At 29.6% G+C, this 27,705-nt stretch overlaps 1 protein-coding gene across 1 annotated transcript in view; it reads right to left on the bottom strand.

The window, feature by feature from the left end:
* LOC129958951 (uncharacterized) overlaps nt 1-25,759 on the bottom strand; it is a 383,569-nt gene extending 357,810 nt beyond the window's left edge. The window contains exon 1 of the mRNA XM_056071704.1: nt 25,531-25,759. Coding sequence (XP_055927679.1) covers nt 25,531-25,568 — 38 coding nt within the window. The 5' untranslated portion in view covers nt 25,569-25,759. The remainder of the gene's footprint in view (nt 1-25,530) is intronic.
* Nucleotides 25,760-27,705: the final 1,946 nt, after the last annotated feature.

The following is a 27,705-nucleotide window of genomic DNA, read 5'->3' as shown; positions in this document are numbered from 1 at the left end:
AAGGAAAGCGAATCAACTTCCTTGTCAAAGACAGAAAAAATACCAGGATTCTAAAAATTACTTTTGAATTTACACCAATCAGCAAATTTCAAGTAACTTTAAAAGACTCTTTCGCACCGCGACAGCTTTCGAAGGTCTGTATTTAGAACAAATTTCCAAAATCTTCTTCAAAAAAAATTAAAATTTCATATTTATTGGTGAATACACAGTAGAGCGTTTGCTTTGAAATTTTTTAAAGAGTTTACAAAACGTTTCAGGTAAAGAATGCGTTCTTAAATTCAATTTTGAGAACTGATGATATTATATTGAAATTTAGTTCTCCTCTATTCTTGCACTAATTAGTATACTCGACCAATTAGTACAACATTCTTGTACTAATTGGTCAAATATTTTTTTTTCTTTTTGAGACAACCACTGAGACTAAATAAAAAGTTTTGGTTTGTAATATCAAAAAAATATGCAGATGCGTATCTATATTTAGCTCACCATTTCAAATCGGTATTAATTGCAGAGACTTCCACAAATCTCGGTCTATTTCTTGTTAATTTAATCGATGAGTATCGAATTTTATCTCACGATTTTCAATTTTTATTTGTTGGTTTGACTGTTTTATTTGTAATATGTTGCATCATTCAGTCGATAGTGTGCATGTTGAAAACTAACACAAAATCGATCTTTTAAGAAAAAAGTAGCTGTTTCACAAATGTTGAATACTCCTTTCATTATTATTTCTTTTTTGATAATATATTATTACACTTCATTTCCTAGATTTTAAAATAGGACATATAATATTTCCAAAATCCATAACATTCCTTAAAAATATTTCCATAGTTTTAAACAAAACTTTCTCATTCCATAAAAACGAAAAAGAATTATTTTCATCTCAAGATCATTTTTTTTTAAATTCCTGACAACTCCCATTAGACAAAAGTAAGCAGACAGTTTTATTTACGAATAACAAACAAAAAAAGTTGAAAACTAGAAAAGATTACGGAATAGGATTTTACTAAATATTCAATGCGGGGAAAAAAATTTATCAATTTATCCAGCAAAGAAAGTTATTATATTTACATTAAATAAACAAGAACCCTCATAAAAAGATTTAAATGAATGAGTGCAGCGTTCTTAACTGTCGGATTGTTACAAAAAGCACATCCATTACCATGCTGAAATCCATTCTTAGCATTTATTTCTAAAACAGGCAACAATACTTGATTATGATTTTTTCACTGTCGGAAGGATTTGGGCGTGTGGAGGGGGAGGGAGCTTTAAAATATATTAAAAAAATTGTTAAATTTTATTATCATACAGTTTCTGATTTACACATAAGGCTAAGTGCAGAGCTAACTAAATCTGGGTCTCAGGATACATGCACAATTTCTTGACCCTAGGGTTGACAATGCGATCACGAATAGAATCTGTATTTGTTCCTGTTCAATGAACGGTTCATTCAATCAAAAAGGACATAAAAAAACATTCATTTTGCCGTTCATCGTACAATAGTTTTAAAATAGCAGTTTCTTCCCATACTTTGAAATAGAAATACGAAACGACACAGTTTCACTACGAACCTTGCAATGGTAAAAAACTTCAGCAGAAATGCTTCGATTGTGTTGTAAAACGATTATTGACTTCATTTCGATCTCTTTAAAGCGAAATACGTATTCCCTCTCTCCTGTTCGAGACTCGTCGGATGAGTTCTGACCTTGGCTACTTGAAGAAGCAAACTAGCAACAGCGAGTGGAGTCGAGCGTGCGAAGTGGAAAGAAAAAAAAAAGTGCAAGTGAAAAAAATAGGAGATCACTGACCCGCAGATGAACTTATTCGGAACAATCTTTTTATTTTTATAGTTTTCTTTTCCTACGACTGCCAACTTTGCTCGTAGCCAGTGATTCGACGTCGACATTTCAAAACGCATGTCCCTAACCTTGATGTTTTTTCCACACCATTTTTTTTTTTTTCCCATTTTTCATTCCCTTCATCTTTTTAAGCAAAATAAGCTTTTATTTTCGACATAATCTCCTTCGCCACAGTACATCGAATCAGTGGCGGATTTTAAGAATTTTTCCAGCTCTAAGCATCGCGAATGATGAGGTCCCTCTTTATAAACTGATCAATCTAGTTTCACATCTCCATATGTATTTAATTTAAATCAATGATTTACTTTACATTGACCTTTTTCTTTTATTTTACCAACTTTATGAAAATGCATTTATTATTATTCATTATTTATTGATTCCTAATTGAGCGGTATCCTTGTACGCAACACTATTTAAATGTTTATAAATCTATACTTATAATAAAGCTCAATGTGTGTGTGTGTGTGTGTGTTGGCGCTCTACAGGCCAGACTATTCAACCTACAGCTACCAAATTTGGCACGTGTATACCTTGGAGGCCGGGAATGTGCACCTGGGGATTATTTTTTCGAATTTTTAATTAGAATTTTATTTATTTAAAAATTAAGCGAAATTTTGGCGTGTTTCTGCTATAACTTCCGAAAATATTACAACACAAAAAAGATTTTTACATGAAGTCAAAGATCAAAAATTTATCTTTTAAATGATACCAATGTTTTAACCTTAAAATTAAATTTCTATTTTTAATGAATTTTTAAATAAATATTTTAACTCTATTTTTCAACAATTTTTTTCGTACAAAATAAAAACAAAATTTAAGCTGCACGAGCACGTTTCTCATTCATGGGGAAAAAATTAGCTTTTTTCAAAGTGTTGCCATCACATTGATTAAAGCTCCAATTAAAAATAAATTAAATCTTTTTGGAAATGAAATCTTCAAAAATATAATTTTCGGCACGTGTCAGTAGGAAATGAAACAAATATTAAATATTATTTTTTCTAAAAAATAAATTCAAGAAAAATTATTTTATGATCTTTTACACTCTCTATATAATTAATCCAATAAATCAGTTTTATTTTAAGGCAAGTTTTGTTTAATATGAACAGGATATCCATTCAAATCAGGGCCACACAGCTGATTTGTAAACTTTTAGTAAGAAAATGGTTTAAATGGAAAATGATTATATTTTATGTAACTTGATTCAATAAATGCTCTAATAAATAACGAATTTTTGATTTTACATAAAGCTTCTGCTGGGGAAATCACGAATAACAAAATGTTCTTGAAACACTAATATTTTAAATAAAAAGAGTTAATTTTCAATCAACTAAATCAATCACTTAAACTGACTGATTTATGAAAATTTGAATATCACTATTCAATAAAAAAAGGATAATTTTAGATTTTCCACCGATCGTTTCAAAGAAAATACGCCAATCAGCGCGCAGGTTTCTCAAGATTAATTGGCCTAAGATTATGAAAATGTTGAGTTTTTCTAAATTTTTAACATTCAAGACTTCATAAATAAGTCTTAGTTAATCGTGGAAAATAGAAACATTCATTCATTTATTTAAAATTTGGTGTGTCCAGAATATTTCTCAGAATATGATACCTTACTGCATTAAATTTAGACTTCATAATTTTTGAAATATATTTATAGGCCGGAACAAAATATTATTATTGATTTCATTTCAATCCTTTTGAAAGCAAAACTAAAAAGTGAATTTTATGCTGAATCTGAGAAATTTTTGTTGAATTATCGTTTGAGATATTACATAAATTATGAAAAATATTTTGTAGTTCACATAAGACTTAAATACCTAGCGATTCTGTTTGCAATACTCATATTCAATAATAATAATAATAAATAAATAACAATAAAGATGATAAATAAAATAAAACGCTTGGTTTTATTAAAAAATATCTTTATCTTAATTGCAATTTCATCATTTCCACTTTAAATTAAAGTTGAAGTTTTATCGGAAATGACAACAAATTAGCAAAATATATATAGTAAATTGAACGAAACGATCTAAACAACAGTAGAAGTTTGGTATGACTATCAAAATTTGAAGATTAAACATGTTTTGTTTGAGAATCTATTAAGAGACCAGTTACTTAAAATATTTAATTGAAAATTGTAGCGAGCGGTAATACTGGCGAACCGTCTGGTCGCCAAAGGCGGCTAGTACTACAATAAAAAAAAGAATGTAATGAAAGAGTTAAGAGCCTGACTAATTATACTTGACAAAATATTAACATCCGAATATTTTATAATTTTAGAAATTCATTTATTTGGCAACTAGGCTAATAGCATTTAGCCGTCTAATCAGAAATCCAAGCAGTATCGAAACTATGTAGTAGCTCACACCACACGCCGGACTAAATAGGAATTGTCATTTTAATATTCAGGAAAAGTCAGAGCCAGGAAAGACAGAGCAGATGCTTTCAAATGGCTCTTGAAACACTTCTAAACTTATCAAATCACAAATTAAATGAACGAATAAATATGAGATCTCATATGGTCAACTTTTAATTCATTCTTTTCAAATTAAAAATGTACTATTTTTAATGCAATGCGAGCATATAACTGCAAAGACTTTTCTTTTAATGTATTGTAATACTAGTTAAGATTCAAAGCCTCTTCTAAGTATGTATGGATTGAACACATTTAATGATTCAGTTAGAAGATCAGTTTTTAGTGTTCTTGACTATCAACTGAAGACAATGAATTGAGTGTCCTGTTACGTAAAGATCTTCAAGCTAATATAATCAATGAATAATTGAATTTGGAACTTGTTGACAGGGCCGGCCATCTGGGTGCCATGCACCCGGGCACCGCGACTGAGGGGGGTCCCCACTGTGTTTAAGAATTAAAATAGTATTCTCAGCAATAATAGTGTTTACAGATTCTGAAAGTAAACAAATTTGCTTCCAAGTGGCTGACTGAGCGCCGACTGACACCGTAATTAGGCAATGATCGCAGTGATAGCTATAAAAAGGGGGGGGGACTTCATTTATGAATAACGAAATCCCCTTCAAACATGTAAAGACAGAGCGGCAAGACTTCTGGGCGCAAGCGGCAGTCAGAAGTCGAGGCTGAGGCTGGGTTCAAATTGACTTGTAAATCATCAGCTATTTACTTTTTTCTACATCTAATGTAATATTTTTTATGTGCGCTTCTGTATATATTTGTTTATATTAAGTTGTTCAAAAAAAAAGTAAAATGAAGATAAATAAAACGATCAACTCCTAGCAATGCACATTGCATTACTGCTTCACTGGCCACGACCGGAATAAGAAGGAAGTTTAAATGGAGCAGTCGACGGATTTAGAAATATAGGAATTTTACAGTATATATTATAATCTAGTATATATTATAATCTAGTAAATATTATAAATTTAGTATATATATATATAAAATCTAGTATATATTATAATCTAGTAAAGTGTGAAAAATATTGTTAATATAAGGTAAGCAGATTTACAGTCACATACCTCACCTACTAGATAATAGCGTATAGTAATCTGATAATTCATTCTATAAATTGCTTAATACTGTTAGATATAACCATGTCCATGCCAAGGATATATCGCTCTGGGTGTCAAATAAGACAATTTATCAGAAAAGAAAAAAGAAGGAAAGATAAACTTCAAGAAGTCACAAGTAGATCTGTTTTCTTAGCTACGAAGTAAATCTGGCAAAGAAATTGCTTCGAAGATCAATTCAAAGAAGAAGTTGCAATTCAAACTTTAACTGGGGAAGAAAGTTCCGCGCTAGGTACACAGTCTTGCAATGAAAATGTTGAAACGGTGAAATCGGTTGAAGAACAGTGTGTTTGACCGAATCAGAAAATGATGACGAAAATGGCAACAACAAATATAATTAAGAGAGTATAAATGATCCTGGTTTACAGTTAAATATTAAAATTGATAAATTTAGAATGTTTTGTGTTAAAATCGGACCTGTACAACACTAAAGAATTTTTGTTAAAAATGCTGAAGATAGATCATTTTCCACTACGTACTACTTTTTTTTAAAAAATGCCAAATGGTGAAACCCAATTTCGCAGCTGGTTAATTTATTCAAAAACGCAAGTCTCTGTATTTTGTTTTTATTGTATACTGTTTTCCAAAAGAAGAGGAAAATGACCAGGCTACACGATTTATAGGTGACTATAATAATTGGAGAAAGCTGTCAACTATAATCCAAGATCATGAGAGTTCTAGATGTCATTTTAATTCGTTTATTGCTTGGAAAGAATTACTAAAACGACTCAATTTATGTTTGACTGTTGATAAAACAAATCAAGTAAATATAAGTAAGGAAACTGCACGACTCAAATGACTGTTTCAAAGAATTGCAGATGTGATTCTATTTTTAGCGTGTCATAATCTTCCACTTCGAGGAACCCACGAAATAATAGGTACGCCTAATAATTCAATTTTTTAAAATTTAATCGAATTATAAAGTAAATGCCATCCTGTGCTAATGGATCATATAAACAAAATAATAAATTCTAAAAATAGAAATTGTGCATCATTTAGCACATAGGTCACACAAACAACAAAATTCTTAAAAAAATCAAATTCTTCAAAATTCTTAACAAAATTAAATATTATATAAAATAAGCCAAGCACTATAGTATTCAAATGGATTGTACTTTTGATATTTCCCAGAAGGATCAAACTTCAATCATTATTAGGTATGTAAATTTTGAAGAGAAAAGGTGAAATATAAATGAGTCATTTATAGCGTTTATTGAAGTAACTGGTGCAATTGAAGAAGGACTAGCAAACACTGTAATTAAAAAAATTAAGTGAGATTGATTTAGATATTATGAATGGTAGAAGGCAAGCATAGGATAACGGTAGCAATATAAGGGTGTACAGTTTCGAATACTTTCTCTAAACCCTCATGCAATTTATGTGCCTTGTCTATCACACTCCTTTAATTTATTAATTTGTAGTACCACTTTCAGCAGTATATATCGAAAAAGTCTTTTGGGGATATTGCAACTCTTATATCACACTCCTTTAATTTATTCATTTTTAGTACCACATTCAGCAGTATATATAGAAAAAGGTTTTTTGGGGATATTGCAACTCTTATATTGCTTATTTTCTGCATCTACAAGAAGTTGGGAAATTCTACAAAAGCATTTCAACATTACTCTTAAACCATTAAGCGACACTCTTTGTTAAGCCAAAATAGATTCGGTTAAAGCTGTGTATACATAGTTTGAACAAACTTGTAATGCCCTAGAAGAATTGATTGATGCAAGTAACGATAATACAGCGATAGACGAAGCTAATATTTATTGGATGCAATACAAGAAATGGCATTTTTTTATGTTTAATAGTATGGTTTACACTAGTGTCCAAAATTAACACTATCAATAAACTATTTCAAGCAAAAATAATTGCTCTGGACTTGGCTTTCAATTCAGTCAATAAAATTAAAACTGAAATCCAAAATTTAAGAACAAAAATGAACACATTTTTAGACGAAGCAAAAGTGTAAACACGTCAATTGAACATTGCAGAACATTTTTCGGCAAAACGAATTCGAAAAAGGAAAATATTATATTCCGAAAGAGCCAAAGACGAAGTTATAAAAAACCCGATAGAGGAATGAAGGTGTTATTTTTTCAACACTCCATTGATACTGTTATTTTACAAATAGAAGATAGGTTTAAAAGTATACCAAATATTATTTCGGATTTCACTGATATAAAAATTTTAGAAAAACATAAATGAGAGAAAAGTTCCAAAAACTTTGTAAAGATTTATAACAAAGATGTAGATGAAAACCTAATCCAGGAAATTTGTTTGCTACAGAATTTGAAAGAGATGTACATAATGCACAAAACATATTGCATACATACTAAATAATAATTGTAATGAGTTATTTCTAAATGTATTAACTGCGTTAAAACTTTTCTTTACGTTGCCAGTTACTACAGCAGGTGCTGAGCGCTCTTTCAGCAAAATAAAATGAATAAAGAATTATTTTCGGTCAAGCATGTATTCAGAACGCTTCAATGCACAAGCACCGAAAAAAAGAAATTGAATTTTTTAAAAAAAATTTCTGAAGTAATTAATGTATTAGCAAAAACAAAATCACTCATTAAATAAACATGCATTAATAATATATGTTCGGGTTTGTATATATATATTTTGGCTTCACAAAAAATGAGGACCCTAAATGGCTTCTTGCACCCGGGCCTCTTCATAGAGAAGGCCGGCTCTGTTTGTTGATTATTAAGCAAAAAAAAGCATTATCTTTAAGATTTAATTATTTTTCGTGAATCAGGATCTTATTATACTTTAATAAAAAAAGAAAGAGAAAAAAAAACCCACCTTTGTTGAAAAAAAACTTCAAATATTAATACCTCTAAATAAAAATGTTCGTAAAGTTTATGAACAGATATTTCTTCCCTTCTTTTCTATGAAGTAAACAAAGATAGTAAAAAAATCTTCTCCCCAATGAAATGATTTGTGAAAACGATCGATTTCAAGTGCACATGGATAAAATTTGGTACATTTGCAATCAGTTTTGGGCAAAACCAATCAACGAAATTTAGCACTCCAATCTGTGCGTCATTCGAATCTGCAAGGAGCTAGAAAGATGAAGTTTAGCATGTGACAAAATGAGATTGGACAACACACCTTTTGTTTCGTTTTTGATGCGTGAGAATTGAAATAGTTCTCTCTATGCGTGAATCAAGTGAGTAATCGCCTTATCAAGATGGTATTTGTAGACCTGCATCAAAAATGAAATGAAATTTTGCTATTCAAATTGTAATCATTCCATTCTGGTTTCCAAATGCACAAACCTCGCTTTATTGCGTTAGTATTCAAAGGTCCCTTTTTTATGACATAAAGAAATTCTTTCATTCTTCTATTATTGCAATGCCATTAAAATAAGTTACGAAGAAATGGTTGCCAAAGCAAAAGATATTCGTAAGAGTGACGATGAATTTATTTTTAAGGTGGCATGGAACAACAGCGGAACTCCTTTCTTAAAGATGGTTTTCTGGGCAATCAAAATGACCATTATCCATTCGATTTTTGATTCTGTTCTTTCAACAGAACTTTCAAAAATTCCATCGGCGGGGATTTTTATTCCATGTGAGTGGCTTATTTACAATGTCAAAATAAAATATACATTATGTTTGGAGTTTTAGAACATTATTTTTCAATTGAAAATTTTTTTATAAATAAATTCTGTTTTTATTTTGTTAAATTTTAGAAAGTCAACAGAAAAATATCCGCAAAACACAAACCAATTTGAAGAAAAAAGGATAGGATAATCTTGTCGATGATACACATGTTTTATGATTCATCAGTTTAGCAAAAATTTCAATAAAAAATAAAATAAAATAAATAATTACCATAAATACAAAAATAAATTGTTTGAATGTATTTATAATTTCTTTTTCTACAATAATACTGATGAGTTTGAAATTTAGTTTTCCTCAACGCGTCTCATCTTACTTGTTTCATGTTTGTAAAAAAAAGGAATGAATCAATTGATTTTCCACTCAGATCTTGATGCGCCAAAAATCTGGAGACTTGCGTAGTCTAGATGACAATACTCTATTTTAGCATTTAATTATCAGTTAAAAGATTCATGAAATTAAATTTTGAATTTGTAAAGATTCGTCATTTACTTGATTTGAAAATTAATTTGATTCAAACTTATTTTAATAATGAATAATAAACAATAGAAAATATACGAAATAAAAAAAAATGTTATTTTCGAATGCAACTAATAAAAACGTATTTTTGATAAGTTTATTACAGTTGGAAGAAACAGAGAAAAAAAAAAGGAATTATTCTGGGTGACGATCTTTTTTTTCTTTCTTTCAGTTATTTGGTACAAGAAAAATAGTTTATTTTAAAAGAAGTCAGTTTTATTACATTTGCAAGGGGAAAAAAAAAAAAAAAATGCGCGAAAAAATAAAGTTTCCACTTCTGAAATGATGGTAAAATGGTCAAAACGATAGCATGATAGAGTAAAAGCATCAAATCAGATTAGATATTTGAATGAAATCGGATCAGATAAGTAAACCCTCTGATTTTGCAAAATTCAAATTTCCTGTCATGAGAAGAGGACTAAAGATCCAAAAAGTAACTAAATAAAAAAAAAAAAAAAAACACAACAATAAAAAAATATATTTAATAAGATAAGTTTTAAAAACACATTTTTATGAGTGTACTAAAAAGTACAATTTTTTATTTTAATTATTTCTATCCTATTTAGAGTTTAAATTAAGTTCCTTATCATAAATATCATAAAACATTGAAAAAAATCTCAAATTCAGAATAAGATGATATGGAATCTAATGAATCGATTCACTGATATTATTTAAGGTTTGAAAGTTAGAAAATGGTTTAATGTCATCTAGAAACAAAAGTCGGAAAAAATTTGTAAATACTTCAGCACACCAGGAAGTGAGTTAAAATTCGGTTCCAAAATTCTATCTTACAAACATGAAACAAGTAAAAAAAAGTACGCAGTCAGAAAATATTACAATCAAAAGTACTGATCTTAATAAAATTTTGCCTTCAGGGCGATTTCTTAAATCAAAACCCAGAGGAGTAGATACGAAATAAATTTCCTCAACAATGGTCGCTGTACAGAGACAAAATACTTTTGAAATAACATAACCAGACCTAAACAATAAACAATCCTATAAAACGCAATGGTTGCACAAATATTGCAAAACATGAAAATCGGAGTCAAATGAACAGCAATACTTCGCAGAATATTCAACTCACAACTCTAAATTTTGCCTTCATCCGAGAGTTAATTTTTTAAAAAAAAATCTACCGTGATATTAAGAGAGAGAGAGAAAAAAAAAAAAGAAAAGTCAATGAACGGTAACACAGTCAGGCAGAAATGTTTGCTACAAACATTGTTTCATTTTTAAAGATGCCATAGAAACCCTTCTAAATAGGTCGGCCGAATCTTCTCAAACAGTATATAAATCAAAAACTCTTATTATTGCATTGGTTTAAGAATTTTGGCGAGCAAATGAAATATGAAAACTACATGGCGTGGGCTTTTGTTAAAACGTCATCTTTTAGCTGGCCAGTAGATGTAATGACTGGGGCTGTAGCATTAAAGGCAAAGAGATTTAATATAGCTAGTTTGGACCTTTATCGTCATTAGTTAGTTTTCAAGGCAGCCATATTGGCCTTTTGAAAGAAATAGAAATGACATATTTTTTAAGGCGCTTAGCTTTAAAAGTTTTTATTTAACCTTATTTTTATAATTGTTGTTTATGAAATGAATCTTAATATTTTTCGAAATATACATTTCATATTAATAAAATGGCTCATAGATTATTAGAATGTCTTCAGGCTCAGTATTTCTACACACTAGAGCGAAGAACTCGAATTCCCCTTTTCACTAACTCTTTGTATGATCACGTGACTGCTAGTGGGTTTTGGAGCCGAGCAATTATGACAATTCCTTTTTGCAATTTATTGAGCATGTTAACTGTGATTCTAATAATATAGAGATTATTTAAAGAAACTGCTTTGTATATGGATGATGAGGAATAAAATGAATAACATCGAAAAGATTATTCTTAGTAAGCATAAATTGACGTTTTATATAAAAGAAATATATCAGAAAAAATAACATATCATTGAGTACTGACGAAAAGTTTAATGCCAATGTAATTCATTTAATGTATTAAAGCAATTTAAAATTCTATTTTAATAGTTTGTTTTACTAATGTATTATATTTATTAATATCCGTTTAATTGGGTTGATTTTCATGAAAGATGTCCTCTCCAAATGCAATTAGTAAAAAAATAAATGCAAGAATCTGTCTTTAAATCGGATTAGCTTTGTTTCGTCATTCGAATCAGGGAAAGAAAGTAGCAGGCAAGTTATTCGCTTTTCTCCGCCATTCCTTGTAATAACATTCGCTTTCCTCCGACATTCCTTGTAATGTTCTCTGACGTTTCCTTGAGATAGAGAAATAACTACATCCGACCCATTCAGTCAGAAGCGGTTTAATACATGGATTCCTATTTCTTACGTCATTAAGAGTTTTGTAAAACTAAGAGTATGGCCTTGAAATACATTTCTGAAACTGAAAAAAATATATATAATACATTTTCTGGTATCAGAACAGAAGAGTTTAAAAAAAAATGTCAGTTTGAAGGCACTTATTTATGATGATGCAAAAAGTTAATGAAGGTTTAAGTTAATGAAATAAATATAATTATTCTGATAATAAATGAGTCATATGTTACTTTAATGACTAAAATTTTTTATAAAAATTACATAATTTTTCAACAAAAATTTAATTTTTAAAAATATTTCACAGTTTACCGAAGTTAGTTTTTTTTACTGTGTGTGTTATTAAAAACATATAATCTTTTATATTTTGAAATCATACTTAGCATATGATGTATATTCTAAATAAATGAATGAGTCAGATGTCAATTTTTTATTTTTGTTTTCTAGATATATGAATTTGCGCATTTCACGAGATGGTAAATTTCAGCTTCAGTATAAAAGCATCAGCAGCAATTCATTTGTTATGTATTTTATGATTATCTATGCAACGTGCAATTGAAATTAATTTCTCGAAACGACAAAATTTTAATTGACACATATTTTTAAAAAATCTTCTGGATGACTTTTTTTAATCGTTAAATGAAAACGCCTAAATCATTTACTCAATTAGCCGCAAGACTCAAAAACATTTTTATTTTGTTCAGGCATCAAAATATAGTTAAAATACTCTTTTTTTTTCCCCTTTTGTACGCTGGTGTTTTTTTTTTGTATTTCCCTATTTAATTCCTGACTGTTTGTAATAAATAATATTTTCAAAATACTAAAAATTAAATAAATTCAGTGCTAAACTATTGTTGGGTAACATTAAGAAATGAAAGCTAGTTTAGTGAATTTCAGCCTTTCTAGGGCAGTGGGAAGTATGCTTCCCACCAAATTTATCGATTTTTGTATGAAATTATGTAGGTTGGCATAAGTTCTGACAATTTTTTTTAGAAAGACAGAAACTTAGATGCTTCAGTTCTTTATCTCAGACAAAATGATGTGTCTTGATTTGTTACTTAATTAGTAATTAATCAAATTAAATTTATCTAATAAGCTAAATGAATCCCTTTTCTTATTTTAATTTCAAGCCTAAAAATATTTTAACATAATATGACTAGAAAAAAAATGGCCCTTTAAAGGGTTAAATTGTTTAAATCCAGATATGGTTTATATATTATTATTTAGATATCTTTACAGTTTTAATCTCAGTGTTGCCTGGCATGGAATTTTATTTTTATTTTTTAAAAGCGGCGCCGTTTTGGGATTTGCCCTCGGCGTCATTTTATACAGCTACGCCTACAGAGGCACATTGATTGGTCGTATTTCATACATCAGAGCGCTGAATGATGATTGGTATATTCAGTTAATTTTGAATGGTATTATATATGATTTTTTATTTTTTGGCCTTTGACAGCATTTCTACAGATGTAGTCCTAAATCAATAGCCATGTTTTTGAAATGACGGTTGATCACCCATGCATCTGCGAAATACTGTCTTAGCAATGGCTTTTCATGACGCCATTCTTCATGAAAATAATGTTCTGAAGGCATCCACGCTCTTGAAGTTGTGGGATTGCAAAATCCCTCAGCATATCACATTACCGTTATTCTGTGACTGAACAGTTTTGGATTCCATTCGCCGTTATGTCTTTTAAAAACTACTGTCCAATGATAAAGTAGTCGTGAAACCACACCATACTGGTACTTTGTCAGAATACAAAGATTGCTTCTGGATAGCATCAGAGTTTTCCACTGTCGAAATTCGACAGTTGCGGGTATTAATTTACCCATTGAGGCAAATGTGGGCTTCGTTACTCAATAGAATGTTCCATGGCCGAGTAACACCACCATTCTAGCAAGGAACTGAAGTGCAAAAGTATTACCTCTGAGTCCCCATCCTGCAATAGGTGCACAGGCTTTATTTTGTAGGGATAAAAATGCAAAATTTTCTAAAAAGATTTTTCGTACAGTGGAATACGGCATATCCAATACACGGGAAATAACTGACACACACACATTAATGTGCAGCAATTGACTGCCGGCTTCAATGATCGCGGTAACCACATTTACCACGCTAGAAAGAGGAATTTGTATCCGACCTCTACCAGGAAGAATGCCAAGTTGCCCTGCCGTTTCAAATTTCTGTATGATCTTGCGTAGGGCACATGGAGACATTGTACTTCTTTTACCATTTGTGTTATAACACCATTTATTGGTGAATTGTAGTTTTATTTTGTTTTATTTGATAGATGTCAAGCGTATCATTTGAAAGATCTACTGTTCAAATTTTATTTAACTTGGACCAATATTACGCATTCTTGAGCTCTCAGAAAAGGGAAACTTACTTATTGTTAACCCTATATATATATACACACCTAATCGCAATACTTAAGGAAATAAACGCTTATTCCGTAAGAAACTGAAACACGCTTATTTGGGGGGAGGCACCCTGAAAATTGTAAGATGTAGATAGCAATAAATTAATTTCAAAAGGCATAACAGATACTTAATCCAGTTTCAACTATGTGATCCAGTATTTCGCCGACTTGCTTTCCAGCATCTTTTAAGTTTAGTTATAATAACATTCATTTAAAAAGTGACACAATGACTATTTTGAGACAGTTATTTTAAATCTTGGTCAGATGAAAAGAACTACGTTAAATCTGCTTTTAAGGTACACCAGGTCAACATTTCCCAAATACAAGGGGTATTGACCAGGCCCACATCACTATGGCGAAAGTCAGGCAGAATATGCAGCTCTGAGGTTGATAACTTATCATCAGGCTATCAAAGCCCGAACAGCTTGCAGAGAATTCCTCAAGTACCAATTATATCGCAAAGTAATAGCCAATCACTCGTGTCGAACTAATATGCAAAGATTATATGATTAAAGAACCAGAAGGATATTTCGAAACTAGACGTTTATATTTAAGACGGTAACCAGTACAATAAAGCCATATTTTATCTAAGCTGAGCGGGCTATTGTCACCTCGGTAATCGAAAACTCGACTAATTAATTCTTAAATTATGATTTCTTGGTTTCTTTTTTCTCGCGGTTTCTCAAAATAGTTTTTTTTTTAATCATAAAAATAAATCGGAATTGTGGATCTTGCTCTATGTCGCATATGCACTCACTCATTAAATAGTGTCATTTGAGCTCGCATTATAGGTTTACTGGGATTTAATTATCTTTGGCAGGAAAACTTGGCGTGCATCTGGAGGGGCTATAGAGATAGAGAATTTCTTGTATTAATAAGAGAATGATTTCTGATTGAGGATTCATTTTCTTGAAATATTCACCTTTTTTTTCAAAGTAAAACTGATATTTTCTCTTAAAAGCGCTAGGAACATTTTCGAAAGTTTATTTTAGATTAGGTACTCAGTGCGTTTGCTTTTTTTTTTCATGCATTATTTTGATCTGATTTTAAATATTAATAACAGAATTGTAGTTTTTTTTTAAAAAACATCAAAAGGAAAGCATTCAGCCGCGTATAATGGATATCAATATCGGTAATATCGCTGTAGCCATGAAAATGTGGTAACATGGAGTTGCATTAACGAAAAGTAGAAAAATTGTAAAGGACTGCTGAAAACAAAAGACAACTGTGTTCTCTCTGAAATGCCTCATTCTTGTATGCTGGATGAAGCTCAAATCCACGTCAAGATTCATTTAGTAAAAATTAAAAGGTGAGTTCGAGAGTATTGAGCAGTGTCCAATCATCATCAATATTCGAAATTTTTAACAATGAAAAGAAAATACATTGATAACCTCTTCTTTCGAACTACTTTGTTTGGATATTATACCATGCAAAGCCATAATTTATACTAAATATTGAAAAAAAAATAATTTAATTACTACCTTGATTGTAATATAGTCTAAAACAATTTAAAATAATCTTTGAAAAATGAAACCAAAAATTATAGATTTATGAAATTTTAGACAAACAAACTTCTATAAAAATTGATGTAGATATAAAAGTATCAAAAGTTATTAATCTCATTAGTTTTCAATACATCATTTTAGTAGGAATAAAAGTGTCTTAACATTTATTTAAATCAGATTCGTAATGGAAAAAGAAATTGAAATGCAATAAAAATGAGCATAAGTGGATTATTTCGATCATGGGATTCTGCCAATTATCTTTCAGTTTTAAATTACTGAATGCTACATTTTTTTTGTTACTTAGAAAATGCTGACGAAATATGGTCATACACAAAGCATATATATATATATTTGCAGCAGATAAATAATAGATTTCAAGAATTCTTCTGCCTTTTTCATGCTATACATTAGTAATACCTTTACAAACACCGTTGTTTATTTCAACACACATTTATGTCAAATATTCTTTTAAAAAATATTTTAAATCATGTGAGTTCTGTTTACATAATCAGTACTGCTTTTATACAAAAAATGTCTTCTGATGTCTGATAGAGAAGCAACAGAGATGTCTAAAAAGGACATTTTCACATGCGAAATTTGAAAATTATGTACCTAGGTAATTGAATTTTTAGGCTCTGGCAAAACTTAGTTAAATTCAGGTTTCAGCGATGCAACTATATAAATGAACAAAAAAAATCTAATGTAATTGGTCAGTACATAGAATGATTAGCGCGTTCCACACAATTATCATTTGATAGATTTTGTTTCCTTCGAAATTATATTTGTTGCGTTAAGAAGAAAATTAGCTAGTCGTTGCTTATTTTAAAAGAAGCATAAATAAGGAAAGTCTTTCACATTTAAATCATATAAATAGTTTTTCATGAAAACTGACAGAAAACTCATTTCAATAAAGTAAAAGCATGCAATTTTTGCACTTTATTTGCCTTTAAAAATGGAATGATCAATGCACTTTAAAATAGAATCAAACAGAGCTATTAAAATTGTTCCATCGGTTCAATGAAAGAAAATGGTTACATCACTCATTTCTTTAAGCTCAATAATGCAAAATAGGTTTTCATATCAGCATATAAAATCTGAACTCAAGTTTGATATTTTATATGAGTTATATTACTTTTTATATTAGTTATTATCTTTTTGCTTTAGTTTTCTCCAATTCCAATTAATGATAATGATTATAACTACTTTTTGAGAGCTACGATAGACCTCTTCAAATTCAGGATATAATTTTAATTCCAATTTAAGCCCACTTTGGAGAAACTCTCCTTCCCTCCAAAAAAGAATAACCTAACCTTATCTTTAAAGTATTTGAATAAAATTATACTGTAATAAGTACTAAACTGTGGTCAATAAAATTTGCTCTCAAAGAATATAACATATTTTGTTACTTCATTTCAAGTGGCTTAAATTCTATCTTTCTTTTGCTAAAGCATATAACATATTTATTCATTACATGTATTTTAAAAAATAGCCTGGTACTGCATTAATTAAAGTGCTTAAAAATTTGTTCCAAATTAACACCTTCGACACTTATACAGAAATGGATTATCATAATAATACTCTCAGGCATATACGCTCGAGTTCATGTGACTGACTTTTTGAGTTAGTCAGCAAAGATTTATCAAATATCTATTGATAAAGTTAATTCATTTCTTAGTTCAGATATAATGCCAATAAAAATTAATTGAATCTATCGATACCATACAGTATACTTTTGTAGAAAATGGGACCAACTAAAGAACTTCTAAAAACAGCAGCATGTAACATATGAACAGAAAACTGCGATTGATTATGAATTTCTTACACGAAGAATTGTTTTCACTTTTCCAAGCGTGACAATTTTGAAAATTAATGTTTCTACCTAAGTCAAAGCAACATTCGTCTCTCCAAACAATATTTTTCAGAAAAGAAAGTTGTGATTTTGCTTCAGGAAGGATCTATTTGTTTGATTTAGACCCCGATCTTGTATTCTGTATGAATCCCACTTATTAAAGTTGAAATATTCCCTACACAGTCAATTTTGGAATGTTCAGCTCTGAACTGACTGTTTCTAATCTAGCAAAAGGGGAACCTAAAAAATAGATGAGAATGTCAATTTTTTTCTTCGCATACATGATACTTCATTCTCATCTTTTCTCTCCGGTTGAAGTAAGGATCCTAAAATTTTTAATCACTAAATCACACAGCCTATTAAAATGTTGGAAACTGAAAACGACATTGTAGTCTTCCAGAACTAGTGAAGCAATACAATTACACACAAAATAAATCATCATCATATCCAAAATTTTCTTGTTGTCTTATATATATATATATATTCCAAAATTTGTGACCAATCCTTCAAAATTTACAACTAACCATATGTCTACTAATTTTTTTAGATAGAAATATGAAATTTTGTACGTATAGATGAAAATAAATGAGAAATTATACTAATTCACACTTGAAATTATGATGGACGTATAAAAATTTAATTTGGCAATTTTCGTACAATTGCCTCCCTTATTTAATGAAATTTTGTAATTGGAAGTATGTCTAGATGCAGTATTAAAAAAAAACAAAAAAACTTGATCTTAAGTGCAACCATCTAATGTTTTTTAGAAAAAAAAATGATTTCAGAAACCATGCTTACATAGCTGGGAAATGAGTCTGATATTACGACCTAATATTTAAATATTTACTATTGTAATTTCAATTTTGATTACGATAAAGGTCCAATCTATATGAATCTATACTTTTGGCAAGAAATTCGGGGTGGGGGGCGAAAAAAATGAATAAAATATAAAGTAAGATATTTTGTTTCTAGCTTTCTTTCGTGCATAGATTTAGGACAAATTGAAAATTAGTATTAAATCATTGGCAGCGCTTTTAAAAAAATAGGCAGAAATTTGCTACTACATTACCTGCGAATAAAACTTTAGCTCATGATACTGTATCTGAGAAGTAAGCATTGAATGTATTATGTATAGATGTTGCATTTACATGTCGATTGCTGGTACATTGGATTATGTATATTTAAATCTGACAATAAATAAGCTAGAAAATGAGGTAATATATTTCAGATTTGAACGAATTTCAGTAATTATCAAATTTTCGTATTGAAAATATGTTTTTTTTCCCTGGAATTAACCAGCAGTTATTTTTTATAATATTAATATCATTCCTAATTATTTCTTTTAGCCAAAGTGCTTATTATTTTGCAAAAAAAAAAAAAGTCACTTATTTAAACAACTTCAACGTAAAAAATACATTAGCTCATTTCAAATATCAGCTTGTGGAATATATATACAAAACGGTATACATAAATATTGAAAGAGCTAAAAATTATTGATATCCATTTAAGTTTGAATTTAAAGTACTTTCTATGTATTTTTTTTTTTTTCATTTTGTTAAATGAAGTTAAACCGTAAGAGGTATAAAGATTAAATCCTCATAAAACTAAAAATTATACTTTACTTAATTAGATTGAATTTGCATTATGCACATCAAAATTATAATTTTTATAAATGCATTCTGTGTGGGAAAATTATAAACGTGTTCCTTTATAATAATTTTTTAAAGCAAATTTCCCACATTTTATTTGTTATTTTCAGCGCTCATCTGAAACGCGGTAAGGGCCATCAGCACTTTTCTCACGGAAGCTTCGTTTCGTTATCAGAGACATGGAGTATCATTCTCACTCTGACAGTGATTGATTACTATATGGCGTACATTGTAAAATCGACAAATCTTACATGCTAAGATAAAAGTTATAATGTGGTAATCTTTTTAAAGCCTGGGCGCAAATGACACTATTTAATGTGTTAGCGCATATGTGACAGAGAGCGTCGGACACACAATTAATCAATCAGGTAGAAATAAAATGTATTTTTAAAACTCTTTTATTGGTTATCAAACTTATTATACGAATGATTTGTAAATATTATTGATTTTAACGGTTTCCATTGCATTTTCCCGATTATTATTTAAGGGTATTCTTAAACAAACAGTTAAACAATTCGACAGTTTCTGGCATAATTGCAGTGACATTTCATGAAAATGCATGGAATTGACTCGCTTTACTAATTACGAGCTGAGGTATTATTTTTCTTTCGAAATAATTTTTTGAGCAATAGTGACATTTTACAAGTTTTGATATTAAAAAAATTAACGTCAAATTTGTCATCCTTCATCGGTTTTATGAAAAATAAAGGGAGAAAATTAAGTTTTTTGGTATCGGCTTGATTATAAGAGACCTCGGTACCTAGACTTCTGAAGTATAATCACGGTACATAGCAATTCGGCTTCTGAAGAATCATTTAATGTAGTTTGAGTACAGTTTTGCTCTAAAGGGTAAAAACATCGGCATTACCACATCATTCATGCATAGAAAGCCAGGAAAGTTAGTTGTAAACGAAATGTCTATACATAAAACGATAACACAAATTTTAAGAAATTTATTTTATTTGTAAAAAAAAAAACCATTACAAGAGAATTTGAAGTAACATGAAATTTAGACAATGTAATGCTGACAGCAATTCAGAACAAAGCACTAATTAAAGATCCAAGAAACTGTCACCACATCCAACCCATATGAAGTCATATTTTCATAAATTTAATCCAATTTAAGTTGTAAAATCTCGGCTGAAAAGAGATGTAAAAGGATTGGACAGTAAACAAAGCAGAAGGCACTAACAAAAATCCAAACTTATACGATTAAAACAGAGCGAGTTTAAAGCGACTAATTTAAAGAGCTCTGAAGGTTAAGAGGAACAAATGTTGGAAAGAAATTTGAGACAAAACTCGACTAAAGACGTCAAAATGTCGCTGGAACCACACTCGTCAAGATCCATTTCACGAAAACATAATATTCGTAGGTCTCTCTAGTAACCAGCCTTTATAATATGGCCCATTAAGCGGTGCCATCTATATATAAAAAAAAACTTTCATTTTAGATTTACTTTCATAGAAATATTTATTTGAAAAGTGTGCATAGCCATAATGTGTATTTAAGCTCCTCGCAAACTAAATAAATGTAAAATTATCTTCAATTATCGAAATTGATTATTAATTAATTCTCTTAATAATTAATTATTAAATTAAATTAGGCACTTCAGTTTCTCTACTAAATGTTTAAAACATACACAGCAAACATTTATTAAAGACTGGTCGGTACAAAGAAATTGTTACAAAAAAGAACATTAATGAAACTTCGGAAACTTTTTTTTTTTATTCAGGAATTTCTGCTATTCCTGTCACTGTTTCAAAACGGTGTCCAAAAGATCGCTACAAATTTCAAGAAGAGGTCAGGCATACAGAAAAAATATATTTTTACAACACAAAAAACTCGGGGCTTTTTGCCAGTGAATCAAAGGAACTTACTCCATATTAAGTATAAATTACCGGTTTAATGGAATACAAACTCGGAACAATATAAATGCTCGACCAAAAAAAAAAAAAATGCGAAACATAATAGCTTTGTAAGGCAATTTAATTGAAAATATTCTTAAGTATAAAGATTTGTTGTCGATAATGCTTCAAACCTGCGACTGTATTTGGCATGCTGCGTCAGCCTTGTAGCACAGCTTTCATGCAAATTTGTTGTTGTGAATTTCTATTCTCCGAAACATTAATGGCCTAATTTATCTGGTGTATATTTTCTTTTACTTAATTCACAGACAATCAATCAATCCCTTGTCAATTCAAAGTAAGATCGATTAATACGTTTGAGCGTTTCATGTTCTATTAAAAAAGGACTTTAATATAACCAATCCACTTTTAAAAATGACTTTTTGGAATTTTTATATAATGGAATTGAAGTAATGTTACTCAAAAGTTTTGAATTAACGCAATTTCTTTTTCAGACAAAAGATTTCTTCCCTGTTTTTCTACTAATAAAATCGCAAAAATAGCGTTTTAGACGATATTAGAGTGATTTGCTTATTATCTCATGAAAGATAAAACATGTCCAGAACGTGAAAAATTGTTATAAAAATAAAGTTGTTTTTTTTCAAATTGTCATAAAATTCTAATTTTAATCATGGATGTAAATGGATATATATATATATATATATATATATTCATAAATTGTAATATGCATGGACTATAGAAAGAACGATCCACTTTTTTCGGAAAATAATTTTAAATCATTTCAAACTGGGTTAATTAAGATGATTTGACAAAAAGAAAAGGGGAAATCAGAAAAGGGGAGATCGCATTCGCGCTTCGAAAATAACTCACTTAAGTGGATGCTGTCGATTTGTTCTAGACAGAAGCAAATGTGTATTTTGACGGCAATAGAATGAGTGTCTTTTGAAACATTCTATCAAAGCGTGGAGGAATGAAGATGGAATTCTTATCTTAGTACATCGACATCAAGTCAATAGCTTATGAAGCACAAGAGGCTTAGTCATCCAGGATAAGTCTGATAACTACCTACAATTTGGGTGGTCAAATTTCATCCGTCGAGCTCTCTTCGTCTTTGAGAATTGCAGAAATGTATTTTTCTCAACTCTTGGAGACTCATTTGGATCAGGAATATTGAGGATTCCAATATTTTTTCCTTGCGTACGAGAAACTCAAAAGTAAACTTTGATAACGGATGGCATTTTGATGCAATCAACGGAGTCAAAATGTAATTAATAACGGATGTCATTAATTAACTCAAGAAAATCCATCTGCTTAGATATTGTTCTCTTTTGAGAATCTCCTATTTACGCAAATTTTGCAAGGAACTGAATTATAAATCATCGGAAGACATATAAAATCAATATTTAAACTTTATTCATAAAAACAAAATAATTATATTTTCAAATTCCTTTAAATGATTTTATATATTTAATAGAGGAGAAAATTTTATTCAGAACTAAATTATCATTTTACTTTTTAAGATAAGGTGAAGGATTCACTTTTTTTTTTTTTTTTTTACAAATGATCTCGAGATTGAAATCATCAACCTGACCATAAAGCGTACCGTAATTTAAAGTTTAAATATAATGAAAATGTTAAAGAATAGTTTTTTCAAATTTATATAAACAAATTATACTAAAATGAAACCATTTCGACATAAAATTATATGATATGAGTATATATTTATATTCACATGATATGGCCATAAGTATAGCAATGCCCCGACTTGCAGATGCCTGACAAAAGCTTACAGTCACTGCCTAGAAAATGTAAGACGAGATTTCCGAATTTTGTTCTTTCATTTGGTTTACAAGTGCCGTGATTTTCAATAGTTTCAATGTAAAATAAAGTACCATCAGTATTTCAGAGCATTATTATTAATCTTACTAATAGTACTGGAATGTCCAATACCTTTGAGAGCATACTACCTAAGACTTAAACAGTATTCAGTAGAGTCACGTCACATACTTTCCCTTTTTTAAGATTTTAAATGGATTCCGAAATTAGATGGATGCAGCTCATCTGATGCATATAACGTGAACAAGAACATGCTCCATAAGAATCTATTTATACTATGAACTTTACTTTATATTATTTAGTTTGTGAGAAAAAGTTAATCAAAATTTAGTTTTAATTAGAAGATTTTTATTGTTCTTTTTATCCAGCACGAAACAAATTAAGCATTTAATGTCGAAATTTGAAATATCGATATAAGTGAAATTCCTAAGGCGTCTTTTAATGAAAAAATAATAATAATAATATTCTCACACAAAATACAATTTTTTTTAACAACTGTTTCTCTTTTAGAATTTTCACAAAATCCTTGTTCTGATAATACCTAGATTGAGAGCATCTACTTTAGTGAGTAAAAGCGATTTTGGGCAATAATAAAAATAGCACCCGAAACATTTAGAATACTTTAAAAATAATTTTTTAACGCTTACTTGACAATAAAATCATTACAACTTTTGAAAAAAAGTGCCAATAATATTCACAAAATTTCTTTCACATACATATACAAATCGGAAAAAATTAATTGTAATTCTCTTAGATAAATTATTTATTAATAAATTAATTATTCAAATATATTTAAAGCTTCTTCTGAACTTTAGAATGATTTTAATTTAAAGTAAAGTTCCAAAAATTGTGCAGAAGAAGTTTAGAAGTTAGAATTCTAATCTAAATCTTGTGCAATATAAAAACTGCAGTGATAAAAAATTTAATAACAGATTAAATATTTTAAAATAAACATCTAAATACTTAAAAAAAACTATTTATATTATTACTAAAACAAATAGAAGCTATTAAAGGCTTTAGGAAGCGAATCAATATTAAAAAAAATGATTATGAATATAAATAATTCTATAGATCACAGGATATTTATTATCGGTGCTTTCAAGTTTTATAATGAATTCTAATCAATACAAAATAAAATTTTTTTTCTTTCCTTTCAAAAAAGGAAAAACAATGTTTCCGAAAATGATCTGTTTCCCCTTCCCCTCCTCGGTTTTCCTAGTACTTGTTTGGAACCAATTCCGACTGTATGCTCCAAAAGAGCAATTTAGTTCACTCTTATAGAAATAGAATTGTTCAGACATTTCATGGTCACACATTTTAAAGATCTTTTTATTTCTCTGAAAGCAATTTTCTAGAACAGAAAAGCTGACAATAATCGGAAACACATTTTAAAAAGATGCCAAGTTTTGAGTAAAGCCACCCAGAGCCGAGCCTAAGGCAATAAAATATCACTCGAATCATTTAAATCGAAAAAAAAACAAAAACAAAAGAAAACACTGCTATTTAATTTTGGCTTGTCCCGAGCTCTAACTTCTGTAGCTCTTATACAGCTACTGTATCGTATGCTTGTCTCAAGAATCCGAATTATCTGCATAGAGAATAAAACAATCATATGAGAGGAATTGTTCAAATCATTTATTAATGATATTTCTTTATTGCAAAAAAACCAGAAGCATTCATTGCTGCATTTATAATGAATAGTCCGATTATTGTACAATATAAAGATAATTAAATGTACTTTTTAACACAGATCTAGGCAAGAATATATTAAAATGACTTGGATCTATGCAAGCAAAATAAGTTTTCTGCTGACATAAAAAGGGACTCGGGGAGCTTATAAAATTTATCTTATTAAAAATGATATTTTCAGAGTCAATCCGAAAAATATCTCAAAACATTCCTGAAGTAATATAATTTTCCATTACTTTTTTCAGATACAAGCGTATTTCTATGAAATGCTTTATTTGAAATGCAGAATATTTTCATCCCCCCCACGAAAAAAAAACATTTGAATGCAAAAGAAATTTGTATGATGGTCGATTTAATTAATTTGAATTTCAAAAAACAATTTCTGATTAATAATTATTACAATTACCTGTTAAACAATTACATCTTTTTTCTTTCTTTTTTGATTAAATTATATGAGAGTTTTAATTTCAAAATCATCTTTATACATACTTTTCAACAATCCTATCCATTAAAAGTTGAAAGTAGTCTTTAACAGCTGAAGAATTAAAGAGTTAAGAATTATTAATGTGCAATAAGCCTTTATTTTCTTCGGGGTTTTTTTTTTTTTTTTTTTTTTTTTTTGGATTCAAATAATATTTTGCGTTTATTCTCAACAGCAAAGAAAAAAAAACAACACGAAAATTCACTTTTTGTACATAAAAATATAAGAGGCGGAGATCTTATTACTGAATAAGTGACTGATTATTCATAATACGCCAAGCGAGGCACTTTCCAAATGACATTGTTGGTGTTATTATTTGACTAGTACTTACTTTTTCCGGCCCCAGATCTTCGATAACACGTGGATCATAATGAAGTCACACCAAAGTCTGACATCCAATTGTAAACGAACTCTATCGGTAGAAATGGCACACACCCAAACGAAAAAAAATAAACACACGTGGAAGACTGACCACTTTGGTTTGAGACAAACCAACCAGCACAATTCTCAGAGCATTTTCTATCAAAACGGATCTAAAAAGTCCAACTAAAGTTGAGGTCGACCACATAACAATAGGAGACGCTCAGGAGTGAAGAAATGAATTAGCCGGTGTTTGGACTATGAAAGCGCCATCTGGCGAAGAGAAGTTACATGGACGAAAGTTCGAGGGACTCAAAAGTTTCGTCGGACATTAAATGTTTTTCTCTCTTCCAATAGAGGACAAGGAAATAGCTTTAATGCAAGAATATTCATCTCAGCTCTTTTCTGACATTTGTTAAATAATTCATTCAAGCAAAACTTGATAAGCATCCACCAAAAATTCCTTGTTTTCCATATTGATTTAAGAAATAACTTGAATTCCTTGTTTATTTTTATTTAAGAAATAACTTTAATATTTCAAAAGAAGTAACATTTAATAGTGCGCTAAAAAGTAGAAACATCGTTTTGCCAAAACTTTGGAGTCTCCTAAAATCTCCAAAAGAGTGCGAAGCTGGGATTGAAAACAAGAAAACTGAGATTTCAATCATATGCTTAGTATATTGTAATGTCTAATGAAAGATGATATAAAAAATGTTCTAATGAGAAAGATGACAGAAAAATTTTCTATTCAGCGCAGCGCAGCTTCCTATCGGATTGTTTCAAATATCTCTGTCTTTTATAATTTTATCTTCATCCTTAAACTTTTGATTTAATAAAATTATTTTCTATTTTCTTGTGAAGCAATAAAAGTGCATTTCTTATTTAAAAAAATTATTTTCAGCATTTTAGAATTCAATAGACTTTATACCTCATTTTTATAAATATTACGAAAAATTAAGATGGCGACTCATTGATGTCGCCTGCATGGAATCACAATTTAATGACATTTAATCAATTAACTTACAATTAAGATCTAAAATACAAAAAATAAATTGCAAAATTTCAGAGAAAATCAAGAAAAAATACCATTTTTAAAATGATGGAACAAGTCAAAATCAAGTGCGTAAATATATGACGTATTTTTATATATCTAATGCTAATAATATATCTATGCTAATAATTTATCAAGAGAATTTTGAAATGTGACACCAGAATTGTTTAATATTGTACTAAATCCTTCAAACAGCAGACTGTTTATCCGTATTCTACGAATAAACTCATAAATGAAATGCCATATCGAAGCCTTTGAATGAGAAAGTTCCCTATTGCGTCCGTCGAGAGGTGCTGGTTCATTGCATTTTAAATTCATTCATTAGAAAATTAAAAATGGTCAGCTTATGTTTTTTGACGCAATTCTGAAATACTCTTAATTCTCTCTTCTTGCATTCATTCAAATGCTACAGTCAGAATTATGATTGCACAACTTTTATTTCATTTATTTTTGCCAGTCATTTCTTCAGTTCATTATTCTTTTGGTATCTTAAAAAAAAAGACAAAATTTATTAAGCGTTTTCTTCTAAAATCATTCGAATGAGTTTGAGTCGATTTCAAACTTGATACTTTCAATAATAGGCCGGCAGAAAATTTCATTCAGATGTTTGAATGCATACTATTCAAAAATAATTTTGCTTTCTTATTAATATTATTTGGAATTTAGTTATTTGAAGAAAAGAAAAATTCTTTGATCTTTCTGGACAACACCACCTAAATAAACATGCCTTTGTATCTGAAATGGTTTGCAAGAAATGATGGCAATTATGAATAGATGCTTACTTCTTCAAGATATTTTCTTGAAACCATAATTCGTGAAATCAAACGATTCACCAGAACAGTTTTTTTCTCTTCCACTTTGTTTACGAGAGAGAAACTGATTCCATGTTTGGAATGAGACTCCCCATCTGTTCATAAACACAATAACCAGCTAAGCGGATAGAATTTGGTACGCGGTTTATACATTAGAATTGTAAATTTTTATCTCATTTTGAATGATTTTCTCTTCCACTTTGTTTACGAGAGAGAAAGTGGAAAACTGATTCCATGTTTGGAATGAGACTCCCCATCTGTTCATAAACACAATAACCAGCTA

This window comes from Argiope bruennichi, chromosome X1, assembly GCF_947563725.1.
Source record: "Argiope bruennichi chromosome X1, qqArgBrue1.1, whole genome shotgun sequence".
Lineage (NCBI taxonomy): Eukaryota > Metazoa > Arthropoda > Arachnida > Araneae > Araneidae > Argiope > Argiope bruennichi.
This window is presented reverse-complemented; position numbering and strand designations above follow the sequence as displayed.